Here is a 25,503-nt window from a genome sequence, read left to right as displayed (position 1 = left end):
TATAAATGTACCAAGTAACAATAAGCCTCTCTTTTTGAACAAGGTCTGCCTTATCACACAAATTTACACACACATATCTTTAAAAGTTTCTTTATAAAATTAAACGGAAATGTAACAACACTATTCAGTCCTATAAAATAATGTTGTATCAATGATGTTAACTACAATTGTAAAAACACTCATACTACAAATATTTCTCATGCCTCTTCTTAATCCACAACAATTTAGCTTCAGAGTTTACACGTCATTTGAGTACTCTTTAAAATAACACATTTTGCATGAATGCCACCTTTGATTAAAAAATTAAGCTTTAAAGGTTAAAAATAGTATATTAAGTCTATGAAAAAATAAAGTAATACACTGCTAGTATATATGCACATGACTTTTCTTTCTTCTAAATTATATACTGCTTGAATTGAAAGGTTATACTAAAATAAATGCAAACTAGCTTATATGCAGGTGCTAAGCCTCAAAAGTTCCTTAATATGTTAGTTAATGAAAAAAATTCAGAGTAGTGACTTTTTAAAAAAATATTTCATTACCTTTATTACTTTTTAAAGTAATTAAATTATAATAATTAATAATAGAATTAAGTATATTTACTTATACTCAATATTATTAATAATAAAATTGGCATGCAAAAAATTAATTCAACATTGCAGAATAATAATTCTTTAAAGTAAACTAAATTAATTGCACTATATCAGAGGTGGCAAACAAAAAGCACTCTGATTAGTATTGGACAAAACATTAATTACTGAAAAAACAGGCTTTTAAGTATTAAAAACAACAACTCAATTGATTTAATAGTAAGTCTGAGGATAAACAGTACATAAAAAAACATTAACCTTAAGTTGTGTAAACACAATGTTCATCAGAGTATGCGGGACTGTGCCTTTTATTTGTTTCTATATGTTTCACATGTGAACTCTTTGTTTTTAGATACGAGAGATCGAAATACTAAAGCATTGATACATGGTGGGTTTATTTCAAAATATGTTCAGTTCAGGATCAGAAAAAGGGATAGAAAATACCTCTTTTAAACCATTTTGGCAGTTGTCGTCATCTTCTCTTTACAGGTCATCCCCGCCCCCCCAGTCTGAATGACAGAAACGGCTATATTTCAGCTATGCACTGCTCCCCAAATGGTCTTTTGCTAGAATAGAAGTCAAGCCTGCATTAAAGCAATAGCTTGGAGACAGGCACAACTAAATCTTCCATATCTTCTCCAAATCCACTAAACCAGGGACTAATAACATAACAGTGATGACATTTCCAACTATGTGCTCAGTCTGGCTCTTTGCTTGTTTTATGGCTCTATAGATGACAAATCTGCGAGAACAGGAATCAAGATGTGGCCTTACAAATTTTTTGCAGTGATCGACGTTAACATCTGTAATGTTAGAGAAACCAGTCACAGGAACTAGTTGCACAGTTTATAAAATTCTTTGTATCAGTCTGAGATTTATAGACCCTTAGAAATTCATAGACTATGTCTAAAAAGTTTATGAAAACTGACCAATAAGAAGAGGTTTATTTATGTAATATAACAATTTATGTGTGAGAAATATCTAGAGGCACCTATATTTGAAGAAATAAAGGTTAATAAAGTTAAAATTGATTATTCAAAGTCCAGGAGGCAACCTATATGCTGTTTGGGCATGGAGAGTAAACCTACAGTCTACAGGTCATGTATAAGCAATCACATTATAATAACCACATCCTGGTCTCCTACACAACTCATGTGAAATAAGACAGTCACAGAATCTGCCATAAAAACTCACGGTACTGAGTTACTGCTCCTTATCGTAGCCACTGCAAGACTCTGTAAGGACCTCTCTGTCACAGCATATTCTTCACAAAGACATATTCAATGACATCCTGTATAGCTCTCATCTGCAGCTAGGCAGACATTTATCAAGGACGTAAGAATCCATGTTAGTCTGACAGACCCCTCTGAACCATATCTGTTAAGATTCCCGATGTACCTCTATCTTCCTGTTCAGACAGCCACTGTATTCCTGTGTGCAAATATTTCCAAGGTTTGTTTGTTTTGTTTTTTTTTTTTTCCCCTAGGGAAAGAAAAATGCACACTTGTCATTTTCTCAGTTGAACTTCCTTGATTCTACCCCATGATTTTTTCTACCTCAAAACTGTCAGTTGTTGCTCAGCAAAGAGGGAACACAGCATGACTTTGAACGTACAGACACGGATTTTAGAAATATATTAATCTGACATTCAGAACACTATAGTTTTTCTGTTTTCAAAATGAAAACTTTGTGTATTAGAGCAGCTGTATCCCTGCTTTGACTTTATTTTGTATTTCTACAAATAAATTATGTATTTTAAGGATAAAGAAAGATCAATGACAGAAACGGTTTTTAATAAAGTCACAATATAAGGAACACTGCAGAAATTATAACAAAATGTTATACTGTGTTATCACAAAGCCAAGACAGTATGTTTTCATCAAACAGACAGTTCTAACAAATTACTTTGCAACCAGAGTTAATCTTACAAACAGAAATTTGATTTGTTTGAGCTTCTTTAAATTATCTTTAAAATTTCACTTTTTTTTGTTATTATTAACTGTTTTGAGTATGAGCATTGCTAATATTTCCATGTCGTTCTTGTTTCCCTTTTTCTTCCTGAAGAGGTTCAACTTAGAGGTAAATTTACCAAACTTCTTCCATAATCTTCAGCACTAACATTGCAATTAAAGAAGAAACACTGCATTATTAAAATCATATGTTCACAACAAAACAAAACTCCTGCCTTTGGCACATTTGTATACAGCTTCTAGGTGTATATCATGACATAAAATTAATCTACCTGGTATTTTCACTTGACTATAAGAGTTCAAGCTGTATTTGTTAGATAAATGATAAATAGAGGACAAAACATAAAATAGTTTAAAAAGCTGTGGCTGCTGCATGTTATGTTAGTTATTAGGAAGGATATAAATACTTTCTAGTATCTCAGTTTGCATATTCCTAATTTTCTAGGCTTGAATAGAGAAACAGCAAAATCCATCAATGTTATTTATGACAAGTAATAAATACTACAAGTCTTTTTTTAAAATTAATTCTGATGTTTACTCACTATAAAGATTGCCTAGGGGAAGAGGACAAAGCAAAGCATCAAAATTCTCTGCAAATCTCAGATGAAAGCAAAACACACATAAATCCTGATGATGATCTCACAGTCTCTTGTATCAAGACAGCATCACATCACTGCTATCACTTCCGACTTTGTCACTTTTCACTTAAAATAACTATGGTAAAGAGCTAATTACCATTTTTAGAAAGAATTATATAACCTGACATCTGGAGAGAGCAGCTATAAAGCACCTGCATTTTTCTTACTTTCCCAACTCCCCTAATAATTTCCCACATTTCCAGAAAGCATATGCAGCCAACAGGTGAGAGGGCAGAAGGATGCATGGCTGCACTCCTTCAGCAGGCCTATTCCCTGTGTCCCCACCACCTGCTGCCACTACCAAATACACTTGTCCATTTGTCCATGCTCCAACAGTCAAAATGTACAGAAAAACCTTAGAATATTTTTTATCATAGGTCTGCAGAGTCCTTTGTACAGATGAAATATAACACGTACCCAGTGAAATCATAACAGATGTCTGCTTCTGAAAAATCACAGTACAGCTGGAATCTCATTCCAATTCAGTGACTTAGAAGCCACCTGAGCTACCCTTCTTCTATGATCAGTGCAGAGGTCCAGGAGACAGTACATACCTGAAGTAGATGGAATAGCTTGATTTCTGAAGGTATGCATCCCTCTTCTTTTGAAGCGGCCCTATATAAGCAACTTGTGCTAGACAACAAGCAAGCTGAGGTGAGACAAATTAGCCTAAGGGCCAAACTACACCTTTAAGTAATAAACTTCAAAAAAAAACAATTCTTGATTAAAATTGGCATTTGTATCTCATTCTTACTTTGAGAACTCAACCTAATGTACATGTAGAGACCTAACAACAGTTCTGTTGATTAAAATACAGTCATATAAATGAGTTAAGCATAATTCCATCACAGTTAATTAGATCTTTGCAGGGAACACAGAGTTAGACTAGTACAGGGAACTTTTGAAAACCTTATTCCTCTACAGTCAATGTGCATGAAGTTAAGCTTATTTTAATAGTGTTAAATAAGACAACTATGCTCTAATACTAGGCTGAAACATCTACTATGTTTTAATAATGAAATATAGATTGAGAATGTAGAGAACGTAGAGATCTATTATCCTACTAAAAATATAAATCAGTAAGTAGGAATTTAATTCTGATGCAGTAAACAGGAGGAAAACATGTAAGAAATTTAATAACAGACACCATGTTCACAAGAGAACCAAATTTAAACTCTGTTAAGATGTTGAAACCCATTACACTTCATACACTATTGTATTGTAAGCCATCTCTATAAACATATATAAGATACATCATCTCAGAGTAATTTCAAACTGTCCTACAAAAAGAACCCTAACATTTCTAAAAGCTGAATATAGTAACCTTACAATTTGTGCTTGCTTGCACTTCCCTCAGGATGTATGACAGTACAACCAGATCAGGAACCTGACTCTCACAGCACTTGGACTCTGATTTACAGTCTAGGATCCAGTGCGTGGACAAAATTCTGCACTCAGCAAGAACACTGTTTCCATTGCTGACCTCTGTCCAAACTCATAACATCCTCGTGAAGCAAAAAAATGCTATTATCCACTTCTTATGGACAAGAAACCAAAAGCGTAATATTGAGGGCATATCTAGAATAAAACCAATTTGAACCTATGTTAAAGGACATTAATGAGAGCACCCTGTTAACACGGTCCTGTATTTCTCACATGGCTTCTTTCCCTCTGCTCTTAAATACAAATGAGAATATTTGATTTTAAAAAAAACACATCCAAAAAAAAACACCCCCAAAGAACCCGCACACACACTTTGATGTGATGTCATTATTTTACAATTATATGAATGGATTCATTTGCAGGTCACCATGAAACATGTACTGTTTAGAACTAGTCCAAGACTTCGAACAAGTTTAAGCCCAGGACACGGAAAGAGTATAATACCACATCATACAGAACTACGTCATGTAGTAATGTAATGAACTAAATTGTATTACGGGATACTATGCACTGTGGGTAGTAGTTTGCAATGATTTTTATTACCTCTACTCCGTACTTCAGATGTTACTAATTTATTCTACTTAAACTCTAACAATAGGTCACCAGTGTGTTTCTATTCCTTTGTCTGTACCTTCCTTTTCCTTCTGTGCCTGCAAAACGCCAACACATAATTTAATAATGAACTGCCAAAAAGAAAGGTAAATGTTTGCCCAGAATTTTCCAGTCTGAATATCTTTCTTTTAAATTCTCTTAACCCCCTCTAAGGTTGTGCTAAAAACCATGAATCTATTCACAGCTTGGATCATTAATGAGTAAGTACATTCCTTCCTTTAAAAAGAGCTAGCAAAGGCGTAACATTGCCTCATTTTCCCCCTTCACTGTCAATTACACACAAAGTCACAGAATAAGCTTCTCACAAATCAGGCTTCCTAGCTCTTGAATTATGGAAAAGTAGAGAAGATGGGCATTATTTCATTTGTGCTTGAAATACTTAAGCCTCTTTTGGAAATAAAAGGTTTCATGAAAAACAAAGGATTAGTCATGAAACTGACATTTCCTTTGTTTACTCTTTACAGCATAGGTCAGCCATAGGTGTTTGCCAGACTGATTCTGAATGTAACTTGGAATGTTGACTCATGGAAACATAAATCAGCCTGATTTGGGGAATGGGGTTTTTTTTGGTTCGGTTTTGTCATTTCGATAACTGAGAAAAGACTCCTCTTTGGGAAAACAGTGTCCAAAATGTCATACAGATATATACTGCTATTCTATGGGACAGGGAAATTCTGTAAATTAAGATATTTGCCATCTTCACTGTCTTACCTTTCACCATATATGCTCAGACCTTCAAATATTTAAGGTTTTAAGGCAGAAGTTAATCATTAAAACAAACCACAACACACTACCAACAAGAAAATAATAGTAACATACTTCTAGATCTGGATCTGCAATACAGCAGAAAGAACAAAATTTAAATAATGTTCAGTCTCCACATTTTCTTAACGTTTAACCCCTTAGTAGATTGTCACACTGTCACTGGGAAGGTAAGACTAAGAGCACAATAACTGGGATTAGAATACAGATACTATAGGACTCCAAGGTACCTTCTATGTGAGTAAAATTGCCATGTATGTCAGTATATATATTCTACTGCCTCCTCAAGAAAATTTCTCTCTCCAAAAAAACAAACAATTTAACAGATTGACTTTATTTGGCTTTCAAAACAGCTCTTCATAAAGCCAGTATGTGAGTGATTATTTTGAGGTTCATAGATAAATTTATTTAATCAGAATCTTTATGTTTAAATAAAAGAAAAACTGGGGAGAAAAAAAATTGGAAGCAATTGTTTCCATCACAGGTTCTCTTTGTTTTATTCCTTTATTTCTTTGTGTCAGTTAGCTAGCCTATGCTTCATGTAAGAGTCCCTTCAAAATCGTTCCAAATACAAGCATAGAAAAAAAAGTAGGCAGTCCTAAAAGCATAGAAAGATGCAGCTTTCCTATCTATATCCCCCAGTGTCTTAAAAGTGCACTGCTCTTGATGAAGAGGAGGAAGAAGAAGGTAGAGATCATCAGTTTTACTTCACAAAGTTATCCCAAAATATTTTTTCAATAATTTCATAAAAGACTTTGCCAGAAACTAGAGTGCTAGAATGATTAAAAAAATAGCTCTTCTTTCTGAGTTCCCAAGAAAATTCTAGGAATAAAGAAAAAATAAAGAAAGAAAAAAGAAAAAGACAGAACTCTAACTGTTCTCCTTTTCTATGAGAAAAGTCCTGCTTAAATGCTAGGCCTTTCCTTTGGAAGACAAAACAAATACCTGCAGTTTTCCACTACAGAAAAAAAGTGCTAGGCAGAGAGATGTACTTACTACAAACTGGATTTCCTTGTCTCATGAGATTGTTCCTTTTCTTCCTCCAGATTACAGGCTTACAGTATCTTAAAGACGGGATACACATTACAACCCATCAGAAACCTATGGCAGTCAATAGTCAGATTGCCTAATTATTGAGCTAGACATTCACTGACAGCATATACCTCTTGGATCTGCAACTCTTTCTTATTAATCTTGTGATGAACTATAAACTGTTGATTGCAACCTACAACACTGGTCTTGTAAATAAACAAACTGTCCTCTCTATATGTTTTTAAAAAGTTTGAGGTGTATCTCTATTATGTCAAAAATAGGAAAGACAGCAAAATGTTTTCTTCAGAGATTCCAGGACTCTGAGACATGTCCCTGGTCCAGATTAGCATGGCACTGATGATATTCTGAAAATGTGAAAAAAATTACCAGCTTAGTGAGGATTTTATAAAGGCTGGAGATGGATTCCCTAGAACGATAAAGACAAAAAAATGAGGTACTAACATTTCTAGACATGTTCTTATGTAATCGCTTCCCTTATTCAGGACTTTTTCTACTGTATACCACAGGATTTTTTTTTCTGTTATGGCTGTGAAATTTGAACAGAAATACTATAGATTCAGCATTCAGATTCTTTGTATTCTGCTGCCTTACAGCGCACAGCTTCAGAATGATGCCTAATTATTACTGAAATCCGTGTTTCTACCCATAAAATAAAAATGCAGTTTCTGATCTGAAACACTCCTACCACACTGTGAATACTGCAATCTCATAATGGAAGACATGATCTACCACATTATGATTTACATCGAAGTAGCTGAGGAGTATACTTTTAGGCAAAACTTGTAATTCAGACTTTAAATGCTAAGGTGCCTTTAAAAAATTTTAAAAACATTCTTCAAAGCCTGAAGAGTCCTTCTGATTTTTTTAATCCCATAATGCTATAGTATTTGTTGACCTTTTGTAAAGGACCTTTCTGTATGTGAATACATGTTGTATATACAATAGCATTCTGCACATAAACTTCTAGTGTCCCTCAATGTACATATTAAGGAATTCACTAACATTGGTAAGAGCTGTACGTTTCATCATTCACAAAGACACCTTCTCAAACTTATTAATGTTAGTATTATATTAGTACTAAAGATTATTAACAGTAATAAAAAAATGTTTAATTTTCAGTAAAGTCAAGATACATTTTATGACTTCAGGTTTAAGGGCGTCTTTTACACTGAATTTATCAAGCTCATAATGATAAATGCATGTTGTCATAATCTTTCACTGTCACAGTGTACTGCTGCCCTAACAGCATCCACTCTTGTAAAACAGAACTGCAATCAAAAAGTTCAAAATTAATAGCTGTGAAATCTCAAGCACTCATAAGCATGTGTTTTTATCACTTTCATGCTGTGCAGATCAGGTACTTTTGTTATTTATTATTTGTGACAGTGAACAATTCCCACTTGCTTTAGTGAAAAAGTGAAGAGCTGTTTGCATAACTAGCAAGGTGAAAAAACAGATTTCAAACTGTTGGAATCATTTCACAAGAACAACGTACACAGACCAGAAGACATTTCTTTCAGAGCACTATAATGTGCTGACTACAGTACGTGTTATTCTACCCTCTGTGTACCCCTTATTTAAAAGCAGCCCTTACAGTATGTTCTGCATTTGTGAAGAGCCTGAAATGATGGAGTCTTGGTACAGTACAGAGGCTCCTATGTACTCCAGTAGTCACCCTCATCACCTTCACACTGGAAAAATGTGAATGTTTATAACGTCTTAATGCAGTAATCTGCATATATGGTATACAATTAGTACACGGTCTGCAACTGATCCAGCGAGTACTCTGGCACCCACATTCACAACAGCTAGCCTACACACCACCAAGCTAGAGGGAAGCACTACGTACTGCTGCAATTTGTCAGACACGTTCTTCTCCGCTCTAAGCTAAGCAGTAGAATATGTGATTTTACAGGTCAATACTTATTTAAGTATCAACGGTACTTTAACTCCTAAAGAAGCAGCTTTTTTAAGAAGAGAAGCTAAAGAAAAAAGCATGGCTATTATGTTTTCCTTGAGATTTTTCTTTTCTTTGTTTCTTTTCAGAAATGAAACATGAAGATAGTATCTCCAAACAGTATATATTTCAAATTAAAAAAGAAAGGTTAAAGATAATAACTGTGATGGCATTACAAAATGTCTCCATCTGATTTAATATTAACGTACAGGAAAATCTATCATAGATCAGGACAGCGAGTAAGATTTGCCTGTGGGCAGTACTATTATCAGTGCACAATTAGTTGCAGATCGGAGACACTAGCCTTAAATCTGTTCTCATGCCAGTAATCTGTTTCCTAGCTGATTGAAAACCAATGGCTCTTAATGAAATGCTATTTATTTAGCTGCAGACAATTTGATTAAATGTAAGGGTAATGATAACAAAACTAGTAATGCCCAATGCGACATGAAATGGTGTAGGTCATATTCTAATTGAGACATTTCACTGAAGAATACAAAATTATGAAATGAAACAGGATACGTTACATGAGAAGCTTTTATGGCAAAGTCATTTTCTTTTGATTAAAAAAAAAAAAACAAAACACATTGTGAATGCTAAAAAGAAGTCTTTTCTACTGTCAATTACTATAAACTCATCACAAAGTATGAATTCTTAGTCCTTAATGCTAAGTCTGTCAAATCCTTGGACTTATTTCATTTATTTTTTTTCTTTGATAACAGATGGATTTTCTTTTATCCTTAGTAATTTGCATCAATAGTAGATCATGAAGTCTTATAAATACATAAAGCCTTTTAGAAACATTTGATACAGTGACACTTTAGCCAGTCCTTTCATATTTCTGTAACATTAATTCTCCAGGAAGGTTACTGTATAATTTGAAGAGTTCAGTCACTTTATATATTTAATTAAAAAGTAGTAAAGAAAAAAATACATAAATTTAGCATTCAAGGTTCCTAGAAAGGTGCACTAATATTCAGTGTTAGAAAGTCCAAGATGAATTTTCAATTCATTCATCAGTGTCTGAAGAGCCAACAGAATATAACATCCTCCAGTCTCCCTGAATGTCACGTAAGTGTTAAAATATTTTGCAATATAACAAAAACAAAATCTTCTTAATTTAGTCTGCACGTAGGAATTTCACAGTTGCTTATCTTTTCCTCTGCACTAAAGAACAACCAAATAGATCCAGAATACTAGCAACATTTCAGAAATATTTAAAGAATCAGTGTTGCGCAAAAAAGATACGACAAATTATATGTGTCCAGTGATCTTTGCAAAACGCAGAATGGCAAAGGTAGTGCCATTTTGTGAACAGTTACACAAGTTTCCTTCGCTTCTAAACCAAATGTCTCGTATTTTTTTAAATTCATGTAAAAAAGCACAGAAAAAAACACCGTAAACAGCATTTTTTTTAGTAACATACAGTTCCACATATGGACTTGGAGAATTTAAACAGGATGAGTTACTGCGCTTCACCAACCTATACGGGTTTTGTATCTGCCCAAGGGAGCTGCCAGCGTCAAGTCTGAATCTACTGAATGAACCTACCTGTTACGTAAACTCACATCCTGGTGAAACACCAGGTGGTAGTTCTTTGTCATTCCTATAAAGTACTACTCCCATCTGTGCTGTTGTTAGATATTTCAGTTATGTTACTCTATTTTATAGGTATATAGTAATAAATTGGGTAAAATACGTGACCCAGACTATGTGTCGTAATTTCTAGGAAAAACACTCATAGTTGAAAGCCACCACGAAAACAGGTACTGCTCTGTTTCACACCCATTGCTGTCACTTTTACTCGTATGAATTAACACCTGCTTTAGAAAGAGCTGAATTTGATTTGTATTCAGAAAAATTCCACTAAAATAAAGCAATAAATTCAGGCCCTTAAGTTGCAGGAAGCAGAAGGAAACCATCAGTATATAGTCAGAGGAGCCTTCTGTGTGAATTTTCTAAACCTACATGACAGATCTTACCCAAGATCTGGGCTCAGATTCAGTGGCTGAGCATGTAGATTACCTGTCTTTAGCATAAATGTCTAGTTTCCAGTGCAATTATTCCTTCTGTAAAATAACTCACATCACTTGAAAATGAAATAAATACTTCTCTCTCAAAGAGATCAGTTACTGTCCTTCTGTAAACTTGTGCTGCAACTGGAACAAAATTACACGCTCACTGAAAACAGCATTTTTCTGATTCAACAGAATGATGGATATCCTCTCTCACTATCACGCAAGGGACACATTATGTCATTATAACCAATTTAGAACACACGGATGGAGATAAGGAAACTGATCCACCATTGAATTACTCAAATTTTATAACAATGTAACCTCACTTAGAACACGAGTGACACGATGGAGAATAAGACCAAATGTATGCTGAGACTAGCAGACATAAATGTTATGTACAGTAAAATTGGTAAAACAGGGACTTAAAATATTGCTGTGAAAATGCTGGGGCCAGGTGAAGTAACTAATATTTTAATTTGCTGTTGTTTTATTGTCTATATTTCCATTCTTGTCTTTCATCTTTAGAAAGCTTGCAAACTACTGCAGTATTTTCTCCTGTTAAATACAGTGTTTAAAAAAGGACTCCCAAACAAATTAAACAGATTTGCCTAAGCAAATGGCCAGATTTCATCTGAAAGACAAAGTTTTGCGTTATAAAGTATATATGAATTTTCAGGCCAAGTCTTTCTCTAAGTATGCCTAAAGGGGTAACACACAACTCCACGAATAAACACTGTGACCTATCGGGTAACTGAACAAAGGTAACTTGCAATATATACTCTTGCTGTACCATTGGTTTGAGTAAGAATGTGTTTAATACTAAAATCATACTTTTTGAAATGTCATTAAAGCTGTATCATTCCCAGAGCATGTTACAAAGATAATTTTACTTTTGGATACAATACATGATTAAAAACTACTCCATTATTTTGCAAATTATACATATATATATGCTGATAAGTTAAATGCAGGAGATTTGATGCATAACACCCAAACTGATAAACTGGTCTTCTGCATCTATATTTCGTTTTAACATAAAGCAGTTTCTGAATATTATATCACCTGATTTAACTTACAGCTATTGATATTAGTTAAATTTGATTGGCTTTTGTGGAACTACCTGTAGTTTCACTTAACATGAAATAAACATCAGCCTGAGAGGTCTGAAGATGAATGGAAATTTAGTTAAGCTAACTGCTGTCAGTACTGTTTCTGTGAAAATAGAAACAGTTTGTGTCAATTCAAAAATAACTTGGTTACCTAACATCAGTATATATGTGAACATAGATCTGCACATGCACATTCTATTAATAGGCATGTGTATGGCACACACATTTGAAAATTGTGCTTAAGTTCTTACTGGAGAAAGCATTTTCAACCTTGCCAAAATGCATTACATTCACAGCGCTTAATTTTATTTTAATTGTTGTTTCTTTAAGTAAACAAAAGGATTTAGTCATTTCTTTTTTGCTTGGCCTTGAGCTGCAGCTACAGAAGAGTGTCCCAGAAGACACCCAGGTCTTGCGTCATACACCCTGTCTGTGCAGCTCTGTGCATGTATCTCAGAAACTTTAGGGTATCTAAAGTGACACTAGGATGCATATGTTTAGGTAGCTGAATCACACTCAGAACACCATGACAGTCTCCATAATTTCCTTTAGTTCATTTCTCAGCATAAGAGCTCAGAAATTCAATTCTACATCGAGTTGTATCCCTGTAGCCCCTCCTTCTTCTCTCTGAGAAGTGCTACCACAGAGAAAATATTTGGCACATACCACAAAAGACACATTTCCTGGCCTCAACCCCAGTCAAGAAACTACTTTTCAGGGAGTTTATGGAGGATTCTCTATAATCATCATGTGACTATATAATCAGGAATTTTTATCCTGTCAGGTGAGAAGTATTTTGTTACTTACAATGTAAGTAAAGGAACCAAAGGAATTGGTTCAGACAAGGCTGCAAGATAAAATTCTCTCTGAATTTTTGGCGGATGGAATCAGTATTTCTGTATTCTACTTCTAGCATATATTCTGTGAGTGATTTTCATCACATCAGCTAGTACCTACCTTCTGTACCTAGTCTTAAAAAATTGACTTTACATTATGTATAATTTGACTTTATATTATCTGTAGATATTCATAGATAATCTATAGATAATAAAAGACCCTATATCAAATACTTTTAATTTTATTGCTTTCTAATAATCCAGGAATGTTACTTGCAACAACACATTTCTTTCATTAAAGGATTACAAACCCAGCCATCAGGTTGTTTGATTCAGAACATAAAATCTGTAACAAAATCACACCTGACAGAACAACGTTTGCCTTTAAAAAATATACTCACTCTTGTTAGTAGTTAATAAGGTAAATTAAGTTTTGAAAGACAAATACAATGCTTTTCTTCAGCTTCTAAGAATTGTTATGCTGCAGCATTTTACAAGTTAATGATTGCAAAACACCTGTGTAACCTAAATGAAAGGACAGTTTGATTGATATAAACAATGAAAAAAAGAAAGTGCATCACTTTTACCTACCTTTCAGTTTTAAATGTGGCCAGAATATTATTTCTGTTCAAACTTCTAAAAAATTAAAACTTTTAAGTTTTCCCATCTTCTTCAACACAAAAAAAAAAAAAGAATAATAAACTGGTTCCTCCACACTGTTCATATATGTTATATATCAAACTTATTCCCTATTTTTTGAATACAGTCAAAAGTTGCTCGATTGTAATTTTACAACTCTTGTCAGTGAAAATGGGCACGTAAGAGTGAGCAAACGACTCATGTTAAGCACAGTTCCACACAGCTGGACAACTCCAATGCGTGTCACTGACATCACTCAGGAACATGACGAACTGGTACTTTGAGATTTTGACATCTGTTCATGACCTGCTCTCTGTTAAATATTTATGGAGGAAATTGCACTAAAATAAGAAATGAAGAAGTTTTAAATCCTCCTTTGCTGCCTTCTGTTGTTCTAAAACACATTTTAGATGCCCCAACTAACCTTAGCCCAGCATTAGTGTGACATTTTGTCATCCACAACAGCAAAATAAGACTGACCTTGGGAAGCCTCTGTTGCCTGAAGTATATGGAAGACAGTAAATCAGTCCTAGATTTTTCATAATATGTGTATGTTCTTTCCCTGCTCCTTAGATATGTATTGCATAGAAGTCAAAACTCAGAGACCCTATAATTTTATCTTGTCTGCTGTTTTACTCAGACCTTAGATTCACAGATTATTTTTACTTACATTTCATTAAGGTTTAAAAATTTCAAACTGTTCAACTTAGTACAAATAAGAAAAAACATGAAAGGATCCAGGATTTATGTGAATTTCATTTTTACTATTTATCTAGCAACATTTGTAGGACAGGAAGCTAAGAAAGCTTGATAGAACTGGGTATTCTGAGATCAACTGAAAGAAAATAATTTAGGATTTTTTAATAACAGAATTTTAAATATTCTCCTTATACTGCTACTAGGCCATGCAGCATACACTGTTGGAATAACTTGAATTGCACAATCCACATTACCACCACGCTCTTTTCATTAGACTGCACAGTCAATAAACTTGACATACACCCTTATGAATGCTGGAGTTTTCTTTTAAAATATTGATTCAAAAATTGAAATAATGCAAATTTATGGACAAATATAATAATAATTAAAAACTTTCTTTTGATTCTGGATAGTAACTATTGGTCTATTTTTTTATTGTTTTAATCATTGATTAAAATGAATGTATGGTATATGCTATCAAAGTCCAAAATATGGACAACAAATCTACTCATCTAGGAAAGAATAATCGGGAGAGAAAAATACAGAAATAGCATTGTCTGAGCACACAGTGAGATAAAACATGTCAAAATGTAACAAAAAAAAATTTGAGAAATGTAGAACATAAATTACGTGGAGCATATTACATGCAGCCTAAAACTGAAGAAAGGAAATTGTTTTGCAGCTTTAACAGTTTCTAATATCTTTTGGAAGCAGATTTGCTTAGAAAACCAGCCCGTTAAATACTGTACAGAATTGCTCATATGTCTGTATCAATATTTCCTGTATATATAGTCAAAGAAAATGAAAATTATGTGTCCTGTTAAGATTAGTAATTAAATCCTAAAATGCTCAGGAAATATAGCCAGGAGGGCTTGTGAAGGATTTAGGTAATTGACTCATAAGTACAATGCTAACTACTTCAAAAGTCTGTTGATTTTGTTTCATATTTCAATGCAAAACCATTTTTATAAGTTTTACATCTCAAAGTAGCCCAGTAGATCACTAACTATATAAACCTTCTAAACATTTTGAAATAAAATCCTTAAAGGAAAATGTGCCTGAAGTTGCAGGACAGGTATTTTTCTGAAACACAGCTGACAGCTAGTCAAACTAGCAAATATCCTAAATACTAGGAAACATGGCAAGTAAACATGATTTAAAAAAAAAAAAAAAAAAAAAAGCACGAGAAAGAAGAAGAAACATTCAGAAATACACCGCTACAGTACAAAGACTGACACAGCAATAGTCAAACTGCTAACCATGGACGCAACCCAGGTTCATATCAGGATGTACAACACCAGAGAGCTGAGTTGATAAATCAGATTGTGTCTTTTTAAAAATGTTTCTTGCTACCCCTTGCCTATAATAGTAGAGTTCTTTACTTATGCAGAGCATGAATCCTCCTTTACTCAGATCCTGTCCCTTTTGGCTCTGTACATCTCCTGGGAGTGCAGAATGATTCAGTAGTAACTTAGTCATTTGTGCACTGTACAAGATTATTTTACCAAAGAGGAAAAAAATTAAAGGCTGCATTTATCAGTGAAACACTTTGTGTTAAATAAAGATAATTAAAGCATCAACAATCCATCTATTTCATGTTTAATTAGCCCCTCTTTTATCATAATTTGTTACTGAAGGTCAAATGTGGGTCACTTTTAAAAACTAATTGTAAAGTATTTAATACAATGTAAATTGAGAACAGAAAATTTAAATATACTTCTTTACAGTTTGCAAACAGTATTAAAGTTAAATACACGAAAGAAGTCAACCATGGAAATGTTCATACTTAATGGCAATGTTCCCTTTTTTGTCCCTCTACATTGCACTTACAGCTACCATAACATTGTTATTTTTATAATTATTATACTATAGGACATTTGCTTAGCTGAAAGTTGTGTAAAACTTTATTCTTGAGAGTTGCTTTGTGATTATAAAAAGCAGTCTTAGAGATAAGCCTCTGTGTGTATTTGTGTGTCTGTATATATGCAAGAAAAAAGACGATGCTTTCCTGCATGGTTAAACTGATCACCCCCTTAATAGATGAATTTTGGTTCCTATTAAGGCTGCTGGTTATATGTGCATGTTTATGAGGAAATTGACCCATTTAGTTTATAGATACAATTCACATACATGATAACCAACTAGTCAAAATGCTTCTACATTGTAACAGACTGCTTCATGTTTGAAATGTTACAAAACCAATTAACTGGCTACCATACAAAGATGTTTTTCAGAAATTAGTTTCTACATATTTCACTTTCACGGTAATAAGACTTTACAGGAAATACATCTAGTTTTGACTAGTGTATCAGCACACCCTGGTATGATAAACATTTTTCTTCACTAAATAGTACATTTCCAAAGAGAAATGGCATAGGGATAATACATAAAGGATTACAGAATAGGCCAGGAAGCCAGTATCCCAAGCAAAGAAATAATGGTGCTCAGAAATTCCTGTACTGGTTCTGCTAATTTTACCAATGGTGACCAATATCTCTAAAAAAAACCAAAAACCCACACAAACAAAAAACCACAAAAAAAAACAACCAACAAAACCAACACCACCACAACTGCAGTGTTTTAAGTAGACAATAATCATTGTTTGTTGAGCAGAGCAAGTAAAAAAGAAGCCAAGAGAACATGATGGACAAAAAAATGTAAACATACAAAGGGTTTAAAAGGCCTGTTCTTCAAACAGTGGTTATTAACATGCTAACCTCATATTTGTGATTAAAAGGTTCAGTGAAATAAACCTGCTCATACGCCACTATTTTGCACTGTGAAACAAAGTGGAAAAAAACAGTATAAAGATATATCTGTAACTAACATGAGAAAATAAATAATTATTTACAATTAAAATCTATGATTAGAATTATGATTAAGGATGTAACCCTCCAAGCTGTTAAGTGCTTCCTCTTAGGCACTGAGCTTTCATTATCTTTGGCTGTCTTTGTTGGAAATTAGTAGTATCCAGGCTCCTCACAAGCAATGTATAGCACCTAGAAGGTTCAGATTTTAAATCTGATCCAGAAAAACACTTGCTTAAACCCACCCCATTCAGCAAAACACATTTGTACAGCTTTAACTTTTGCCAAGTGATTAAGACCTATTTAAACACTTGTTTGCCAATAAATAGATATGTTAGTGCTTTACTGAATAGGAGAGAACTGATGAATTGCAGGCTAAAAGAATATTTCAGAGTAATACCGTGCTAAATAAGAGAAGAATAAGAGTCAAACTTGTGAAAGATCTTCTAAAAAAGTGACAGTGAAATATCAGAAGTCTACTGAATACAGAAATTAGTTTTGAACTTTATATAAAACGTCTGATGTCAAGAAGGAGGAGAGTTGCAAATAGTTTGTAGTTTTCTCCACTGAGATTTTCCTATACAGTACTATATCAAACGATGTGTTTGGGAGCTCATATAAGAAATTCACTGCATTACCTTAAAACAGAAGTATCAAATAATCAGAAAGAAAAGAACTTCCATTCCCAGGGGGACACCAGTCAGTCATGTAAGTAGAGACTTTGTTTCCTGACTGCTATATTGTAGATATATGGAAGCATCAATTACCAATTCTAATTACACTAATGGGAGATTAGTACTGCTCTCATTTCCAGTAACTTAGAGCAGGTGTGTTCTCCTGTGTCTGCTTACTTGATTTAAAACTTTATACACCTTCTAAAGTCTCCTTAGAACAAAGGGAACTGCCAGTGACTAAATAAAGACAGCCTTAGAGATTTAGCTAGCCTCCTTATCATGGTCATGATATGCTACTGGTTCTATTTCACATGTACAGCTGAACTATGAGACAATCTGATAATCAGAATCCTTTATCTGCAACTGTTTCACATTTCTTTCTAAATAATGTGCTGAACAAGACCTCCACGTGGTTTGCGTGTTAAAAATCCTCCTGTGTTTTGCGTGATAAACTGAGAAATGATCCACTGTCAACGTCTGATGTGAAAAGTCTACATATTGTTTATGCAAATAAGTCTTAATGTCTCCATTATTATGCAAAAGCGTGAACAAAACTATATAAATGTCACTCAGCAACAAGCTGGCAAGTAGCCATAGGAAAGCGGTAACAGAAGTTCTGTGCCTGATACTCTCTCCTATAAAGTCTGTTATTTAATACTGCCTTTACTGTTTTCTTGGACACTTTCCTTAACTTACGGGTATGCTTTTCAAGTGTGCAAATACTTCCTACATACTTAAAAATAAAAAGACAAGGCATTAGAATATTGGCTATAAACTACTCAGGTAAAATAACCCTCATAACAAACTAAATATTTAGCAAAAGAAAACTATTGACACTGAGAAATTGGTTTTGTAACAAACTAGATAAGTAACGGAGCAATTTAGCATGTACTTCTTTCGGTTTGATTGTTGCAAGTAAAAGTTTAATGAAGCTATTTTCTTCTACTAAGAAGTCTTCTAATGTGTTGTATATCACAGTATACCCTTGAAAACGCTAAGTAATTCAAAACATTTCTGTAATATAATCTTAAATAAGTCTTTTATCAAGAAAAATAGTCATTTGTATGGTATAACCCTTTACCACTCCTACACTTAGCATGCAAGTCATTCTTTTACGTTGAAAATAAATTACACTTTGACAGTTGATAATTCATATGTTTAGATAAATTGCAGCAGCAAGAAAGAAGTAGTATCTGATTAGCGTATGTTCCACTGCTACTTTGTTATTCCAGTGTTCACTAAAATGGCATAATCTACTATGTGCTTAATAAGCCTTAGTAGATGGAAGCTGAGGAACTTTCTTAGTACTTTACATTTCCTACAGACTGTTTTCAAACTGAAATTGTAATGTACTCTCCGGGAGAGAGTTAATGAAATGTATCACCCAGAAACTACTGTGTCAAACGTTCTATAAATCTGTATCACTTGTAAAACAACACAAAATACTGGCAGATAGTACATCAATCTCACTTTTTTTGGTGATCTGGAAGACAGAACGGCTTATACAATTCATTTTCTTTTACAGTATTTTAAGTATTTTTGAGCAGAATGCAAATATTGGCAACACCTTGTAAAACTTCAATAGTAGTAAACTAGCAGACGTTTCAAAGTATAAAAAATGTCATAGTGTACCATATTTGTATGTTAATAAGTTGAGAATAAAGCATTTTTGTCAAAATAGGCAGAATTTCCCTGTTCCAGACTTGGCTCTGTATTTACATGAATCAGCATTCGTTTATCTCTAGATTCTTGTGTAACATGCACTGTAGCTGAGGAAACATTCAGAATATTATCTTACATGGAAGGATGTAATGGAAATCACTAGTGTTAAATATCTCATTTTACTATCACCCAAAAAGTACACACACACACCGCCAAAGAAGAATGACCTCTGTTTGGGCTACATATGTGTCTTATAAAATAAACAAGACAGACGCTTTCACTTAGGAGCTTGACTCTCCTCTGTGCTATCCGTATGTTATTTCAAGGACGGTAAAGTAGTCCCTGCCATCACCAGTTTTAGGCTATCGGAGCTTCACTGAACCGATCTCCACCAACACAGCCGAGATCAGAGCCGGTCACTTGTGGCACTCCTGAAGGCACACGTAGCTCTGGGAGGTCTCACGGCATTCACACTCTCTACAGACAGAGCTATGCCGCAGCTGGGCTGGCAAATTAGGCCCTCTCAGCTTGAATGAATACAAGGAGGGGGGGAAGCAATCGCAACACACTGGGGTGCGATTCTATCACTAACATTTTATGTGTATTCAGAGCAACTACTGCAATGAGTGCAATCTCTGTGGTGTAAATTAGACCGCGGATAGGCTTTGTAGATTATTTAAGCATTTTTTTTCCTAATGAACGACCTGGTAATTACAGCCGTTAACGCTTCAGCGCGCCGGCTGCAAATCCACTTTCACCTACATCTTTAGGAAGAGTCAGGCAGGCAGCAACCCCCTTTCCCCAAAACACCTGGCTACCGAGGCAAAACTTTCCCCCTCAGCAGGAGCTCACTGTCTCTAAGGCTGGGAAAGCATCACGGGGAGGGAAGCGCCCACAGCGACAGGGATCGGCCGCTGAAGGAGGGGTCGGGAGGGGCGCGGCAGGACAGCGGGGGCGGACGGGGAACTGCGGCTGCTCCGGGTGGGGGCTTCTGACCCCCCTCAACCGCCGGGATTGGCCTGCGGGTGTCAGATAAAGGCATCTCAAATTGTGTTACAGCTCGCTCTCTGGGCTGGCGACCGAGTCCCCGGCCCGCCCCCCGCGGCCGGCTGCCGCTGCGCCTGCTGGGGGGCGCCAAGCCCGCCGCCTCGGCAGGGTGGTCCTACCGGTGCCCCGTCGGTGTGGCTGCACGGACGGGCTGGTTGGCTGCCGGGTCTGAAAAGATGGAGCAATGATAAAAATAATAATAATAGTAATGATCTCTGACTCTCCTTCCTGCGTGCTGTGTGTTAGTATGGGCACCTGGCTGCCTGCGGGGGGGGGGGGGGGGGGGGGGGGGCGGGGATAACATGCTGAACGGGTCATTGAACCTGACGGTCGTGTCTGCTTGTGCTGGCGTGTGGGAGGTGGGGGGAGGCGGCACCGCCGCTCTCTCACCCGGGGGGTGTGTGTGTGCGTGCGTGCATGCCGGGGGCTCCGCGGGGGTGCGCGGACCGCGGCGGCGCGGGGCGCAGCGCTCTTACCTGCTTGCTGTACTTGCTGCTGGCCTGGCAGCTGTATTCGGAGCAGTGGTCCGACCCGATGGAGATGTTGTCGCCGGCGCCCACGAAGGTGTTGGCCGGGGGCAGGTCCTGCACGGCCTGATGCTTTTTGCCGGCTGTGGGGGACTGCGGGTGCAGCTGCACGGTGGGCAGCGGCGAGCTCGACTTATAGTGCCTCGCCAGGTCGGGGCTGCCCGGGCCGCCGTTGACCGAGCGATACCGCCCCATACCGGGGCTGTCCGAGAGCTTCTCGTTGACGCTGTCGTAGCGCTGCCCGTTGGGCTTGGAAGCCTCAACGGTGACGATGCTGCTGTAGAGGGGCTGCTTGCCCTTCTTGCCTTTCTTGTCCTTCTTGGGTTTCTTGGCCTTGTCGTGCTGCTGCGGGGTGAAGAAATCCTCGTGGTCCTTCTTTCCGGCCTCGTAGCCATGTTTGCCCTTGGAGCGGCAGTAGCGGGCCATGACCACCACCAGGATGAGGAGGATGACGGTCATGATGCCGGCCACCACGCCGATGACTATGCTAAGCCGCTGCTTGCTCAGCTCGTAGCTGGGGTCGCCGGCGATGTCCTGGGCCAGGGGCGTGTGGAGGCTGCGGGCCACCTGGCTCTCCACCATGGTGGCGTTGGACAGGCTCTCGTTGACGAAAACGTGGAGCAGGGCAGTGGTGGACTGGGGGGGCTGTCCGCTGTCGTTCACCTGCACCACGAGGCGGTGCAGGCCGTAGTGCTTGGGGGCCAGCTTGCCCACCAACGACACCACACCGCTGGCCGGGTCGATCTCGAAGAGTTTGAAGGGGTTGCCCCCGACGATGCTGTAGTTGAGGTCGGCGTTGAGACCGGTATCGGCGTCAGTGGCGACCACCGTGGCCACCACGGTGCGCATATTGCTGGAGGGCGGCAGCACGGTGTAGGAGCTGTTGCTGGGGAAGGTGACCGCTGGCGCGTTGTCGTTCTCATCCATCACGAAGAGGGACACGGTGGCGGTGGCAGAGCGCGGCGGCTCGCCTCCGTCCACTGCCTTCACCTTAAAAGTGTAGCTGGTCTGCTGCTCTCGGTCGAAAGAGACGGTGGAGAAAATGGTTCCGGTGTCATTCTCGATGGAGAAGATGCCGGCTGCCTGGTCGTGGTCGCCGGGCTGGATGGAGAGGCTGAGCTCGGCGTTGCGGCCCTTGTCGAAGTCCATCACGGTCACCATGCCCACGGGGCTGTTGGGCTGCAGGTTCTCCTTCACGTAGAAAGTGAACACGTCCTGCATGAAGCGCGGCTCGTTGTCGTTGCGATCCGCCACCCGCACCACCACCGTGGTGGAGCCCTGCAGCGACGGCACCCCCTTGTCCCGGGCCGTCACTTGGAACTCGTAAGTGTCGCGTTGCTCACGGTCCAGCACCGCCAGCACCGACACGTCTCCGGAGTCAGGGTTGATGCTGAAGATGCCGCCCGGCACCTCCGAGGAGAGAGGGGAGGTCTCCAGGGAGTAGGTGATCTCGGCGTTCTTGCCGCTGTCTGCGTCCGTGGCGACAACTGTGGCCACCCTCTCGCCGGGCAAGTTGTTCTCCGGGAAGGAGACCTCCAGCACGGCCTGGCCGAACACGGGAGGGTTGTCGTTAGTGTCCCCGACCCGCACCAGCAAGGAGTTGTTGCTGGACAAGCTGGGGCTGCCCGAGTCCACAGCCACGATCACCACGTTGTAGTCGCGGACAGCCTCATAGTCCAGAGGGGCCGAGGTGTGGAGGAAATACTTGCGCTTGTTCTGCGGCTCCCCTTCGCCCTCGCTCGCCGGCTTGAGCTGGAAGGGCACATCGCCCACCACGGTGCAGGTCACCACGCCGTTTTCACCTTGGTCCCGGTCCGACACCTGCACCAGGGCGATGGGGGTATCCACCAGCACGTCCTCGGCCACGCTAGCCACCCCGTCCCGGAGCGGGATGCGCCCGATTTTCCGGATGTCGATGGTGGGCACATTGTCATTCTCATCGCGGATGTTCAGCACGACTGTGGCCTTGTCTGTCTTGGGGGGCTGGCCCCGATCTCGGGCCATGACGGTGAAGCGAAGCTGGTTCACCTCCTCCCGGTCGATGCGGTGCAAGACGCTGAGCCAGCCGGAGGTCTCGTCCAGCCGCAGCAGGCGCCTGACGGACTCTGTGGCCGCCCCGAAGACGTACTCGATCTGCCCGTTCACCCCCACGTCCAGGTCGGTGGCTCGCAGCTGCAGGATGGGGGTCCCGGGACTGCTGTTCTCGGCCAGGTCTGCCTCGTAGACGCTCTTCTCGAAGCGGGGGCTGTTGTCGTTCACGTCGGTGATCAGCACCCTCAGGATAGCCTGCGAGGACCGCGCCGGCTCGCCGCCGTCCCGCACGCGGAGGCTGAGCTCGTAGGAGTCCCGCTGCTCCCGATCCAGCGCCCCTTTGACGATCAGTTGCGGCTGCTTCTCCCCGTCGAGGGTGTCGGCCACCTGCAGCTCGAAGACGCTGCTGCGAGCCGCCGCGTCCGCCTCCTGCCGCCGCTTGCTGCCGCCGGGGTAGAGGGCGCTCTCGGAGGCCGCCGAGGCCGAGCTCCCCCCCCCGCCGCCGCCGCCACCGCGGCGACCGCCGTCCCCGCCGGGCTCCTGCAGCAGTTCGTAGCGCTCGATGCCGTTGCGGCCGAAGTCCCTGTCGGTGGCGGTGGGGAGCAGGTAGAGGGTCCCCACGGGCCTGTTCTCCTCCACGGTAAGCGTGAGGACAGGGGAAGGGAAGGTGGGGGTGTTGTCGTTGATGTCCAGGATGATGACCCGGCCCTCGAAGAGGTCCACCCAGCTCTGCGAGGGGCCGATGACCGACACCTCGAAGTCCAAGAAGCACTCGTTCTCGTCGAAGATCATCTGGCACTGCGGCAGCTTCTCGCGGTCGATGCGCCGCTCCGTGGTGCTCAGCTCCCCGGTCATGTTATCGATCTTGAGATAGTCGGAGCCCGATTCCAGGCTGAATGTCACCTCTCCGGAGCCCGTCACGATTCCTAGGTCGGAAGCCACGTTGCCGATGCGGATGTCGGCGGGTCCCTCCTCAGCCAGCCGGTACCTCAGGAGCTGCTTGGCCGCTGCCGGGCTGACCCAGAGCGGCGGAGGCAGGAGCAAGAAGCAACAGCAGCAGCAATGCACAAAGCCAAGGAAAGTCCGCATCTTCCTCATCTTCCTCGTACCGACTCCCCCCCGCCCCCTCACTCCCACCTGCCCCCCAATAAACTCCCCTGATAAGCCAACAGAGCGGCTGAGCGTTCGGCTGATCAATTATAAAATCCTTCTGTTCCTGGAAACTTATTGTCTCATGGCTGGTGCAATTGGTAGTCAAGACCCTGCTGCTGGCTTCTCTGCTGCTCTCCCTGCTTTCCAGTTGCGATATACTTACAGTTCACGGGACAGTGTATTTTGCTTTTTAAAGATTCATCTCGGTAGATAGGATGGGATTTTCCTCCTCCTCCCCCTTCTCCTCCTCCTCTCTGATTTTACTGTAATCACTTTGCAAGGTTTGCAATAAAAGCAGGAGCAGCACTGGGCGATTCGAAGCCCCCCCAGGTCGTCGTCTTCGACACTAGAGTTAACTACAATTCACACACTCTCTCCCCCCCCCTCTTTCTCTCTCTCAGCCGTTTACGACCAAGGCATTAGCTTTATGCTTCCCCCTCTCTGCACACACAGGAGAAAAAAAAATGTGATTCGCTTTATTCAAAGGGCTTGTGTCCCGGAAAACTCCAAATCCTCTTAGCAATGGGCAGTTCTTTTTAAAAAAAAAATTAAAAAGGTAAAGAAAAAAAATAAAAATCCCAATAATGTCGGTAGCTGTACAACTGATAGGAGAAGAACCCCGTGTATTACAGAGCAGTCCACAGAATATCCCCTTTGGTTGGCAGAAAAGCACCCAAATCCATCTTCAGAGATCGCCTAAAATGTTCAGCTCTTTCTCCGGAGTGGATTTTTTTTTTAACAACTCTGCGCAAGGTCATTAGTCACAAAGCAACGATACAGAAACTGCAGAAGCCGTTTGCCCAGAATTTGCAAGGTTGTAGATATGAACATACACACACAACAGTCCCAAGTTTGTTTTTGCATCCGCAGTTTGTGTGTGTGCCTTACCTGCATTTGCACTGCATGTGTTATAGCAATCTGGATCTGCAGCACTGAGAGCGATTCACAAATGAGATTGCAGTCTCTCCTCTTCCTTCCCGTCCCAATGCAGGTAACCAGATCTGAACTTGATCCTTTCAGTTCAAAGGTTAGCAACAAAACTATGTGTCCAAAGGCGGTTATTGGTCTCTCGTAAATATACCCGGAGCGGAACAAGATGTAACTGGATCCCCCACGTGAATTAACACAGATTCTGAATTACATCCATATAAGCGGAATGGCAAAGGGGAGGGGAAAAGACCCGCGACGCGATTAAAAAAAAAATACAGAGTTCTATTTGCAAATAAAATTATATCAGTCAGTTGTTTCCTGTGATCTGCACCGCCACGGTGGGTGAA

General features: G+C 39.6%; 1 protein-coding gene across 3 annotated transcripts in view; it reads right to left on the bottom strand.

Annotated features, from left to right (window-relative positions):
• The window catches only part of PCDH7 (protocadherin 7), a 306,886-nt gene extending 282,712 nt beyond the window's left edge, over nt 1–24,174 (bottom strand). For 2 of the 3 annotated variants that reach the window (XM_068403513.1, XM_068403514.1), the window contains exon 1: nt 20,993–24,174. In XM_068403513.1, the coding sequence (XP_068259614.1) occupies nt 20,993–24,172 (3,180 nt within the window). In that variant the 5' untranslated portion in view covers nt 24,173–24,174. The remainder of the gene's footprint in view (nt 1–20,992) is intronic. The other variant, XM_068403512.1, reaches the window with a different exon arrangement.
• Between the last annotated feature and the right edge of the window lie 1,329 nt (nt 24,175–25,503).

This window comes from Nyctibius grandis, chromosome 6 (assembly GCF_013368605.1).
Source record: "Nyctibius grandis isolate bNycGra1 chromosome 6, bNycGra1.pri, whole genome shotgun sequence".
Lineage (NCBI taxonomy): Eukaryota > Metazoa > Chordata > Aves > Nyctibiiformes > Nyctibiidae > Nyctibius > Nyctibius grandis.
Note: the sequence above shows the minus strand (reverse complement) of the source record. Positions and strands in the feature narration are given on the sequence as shown.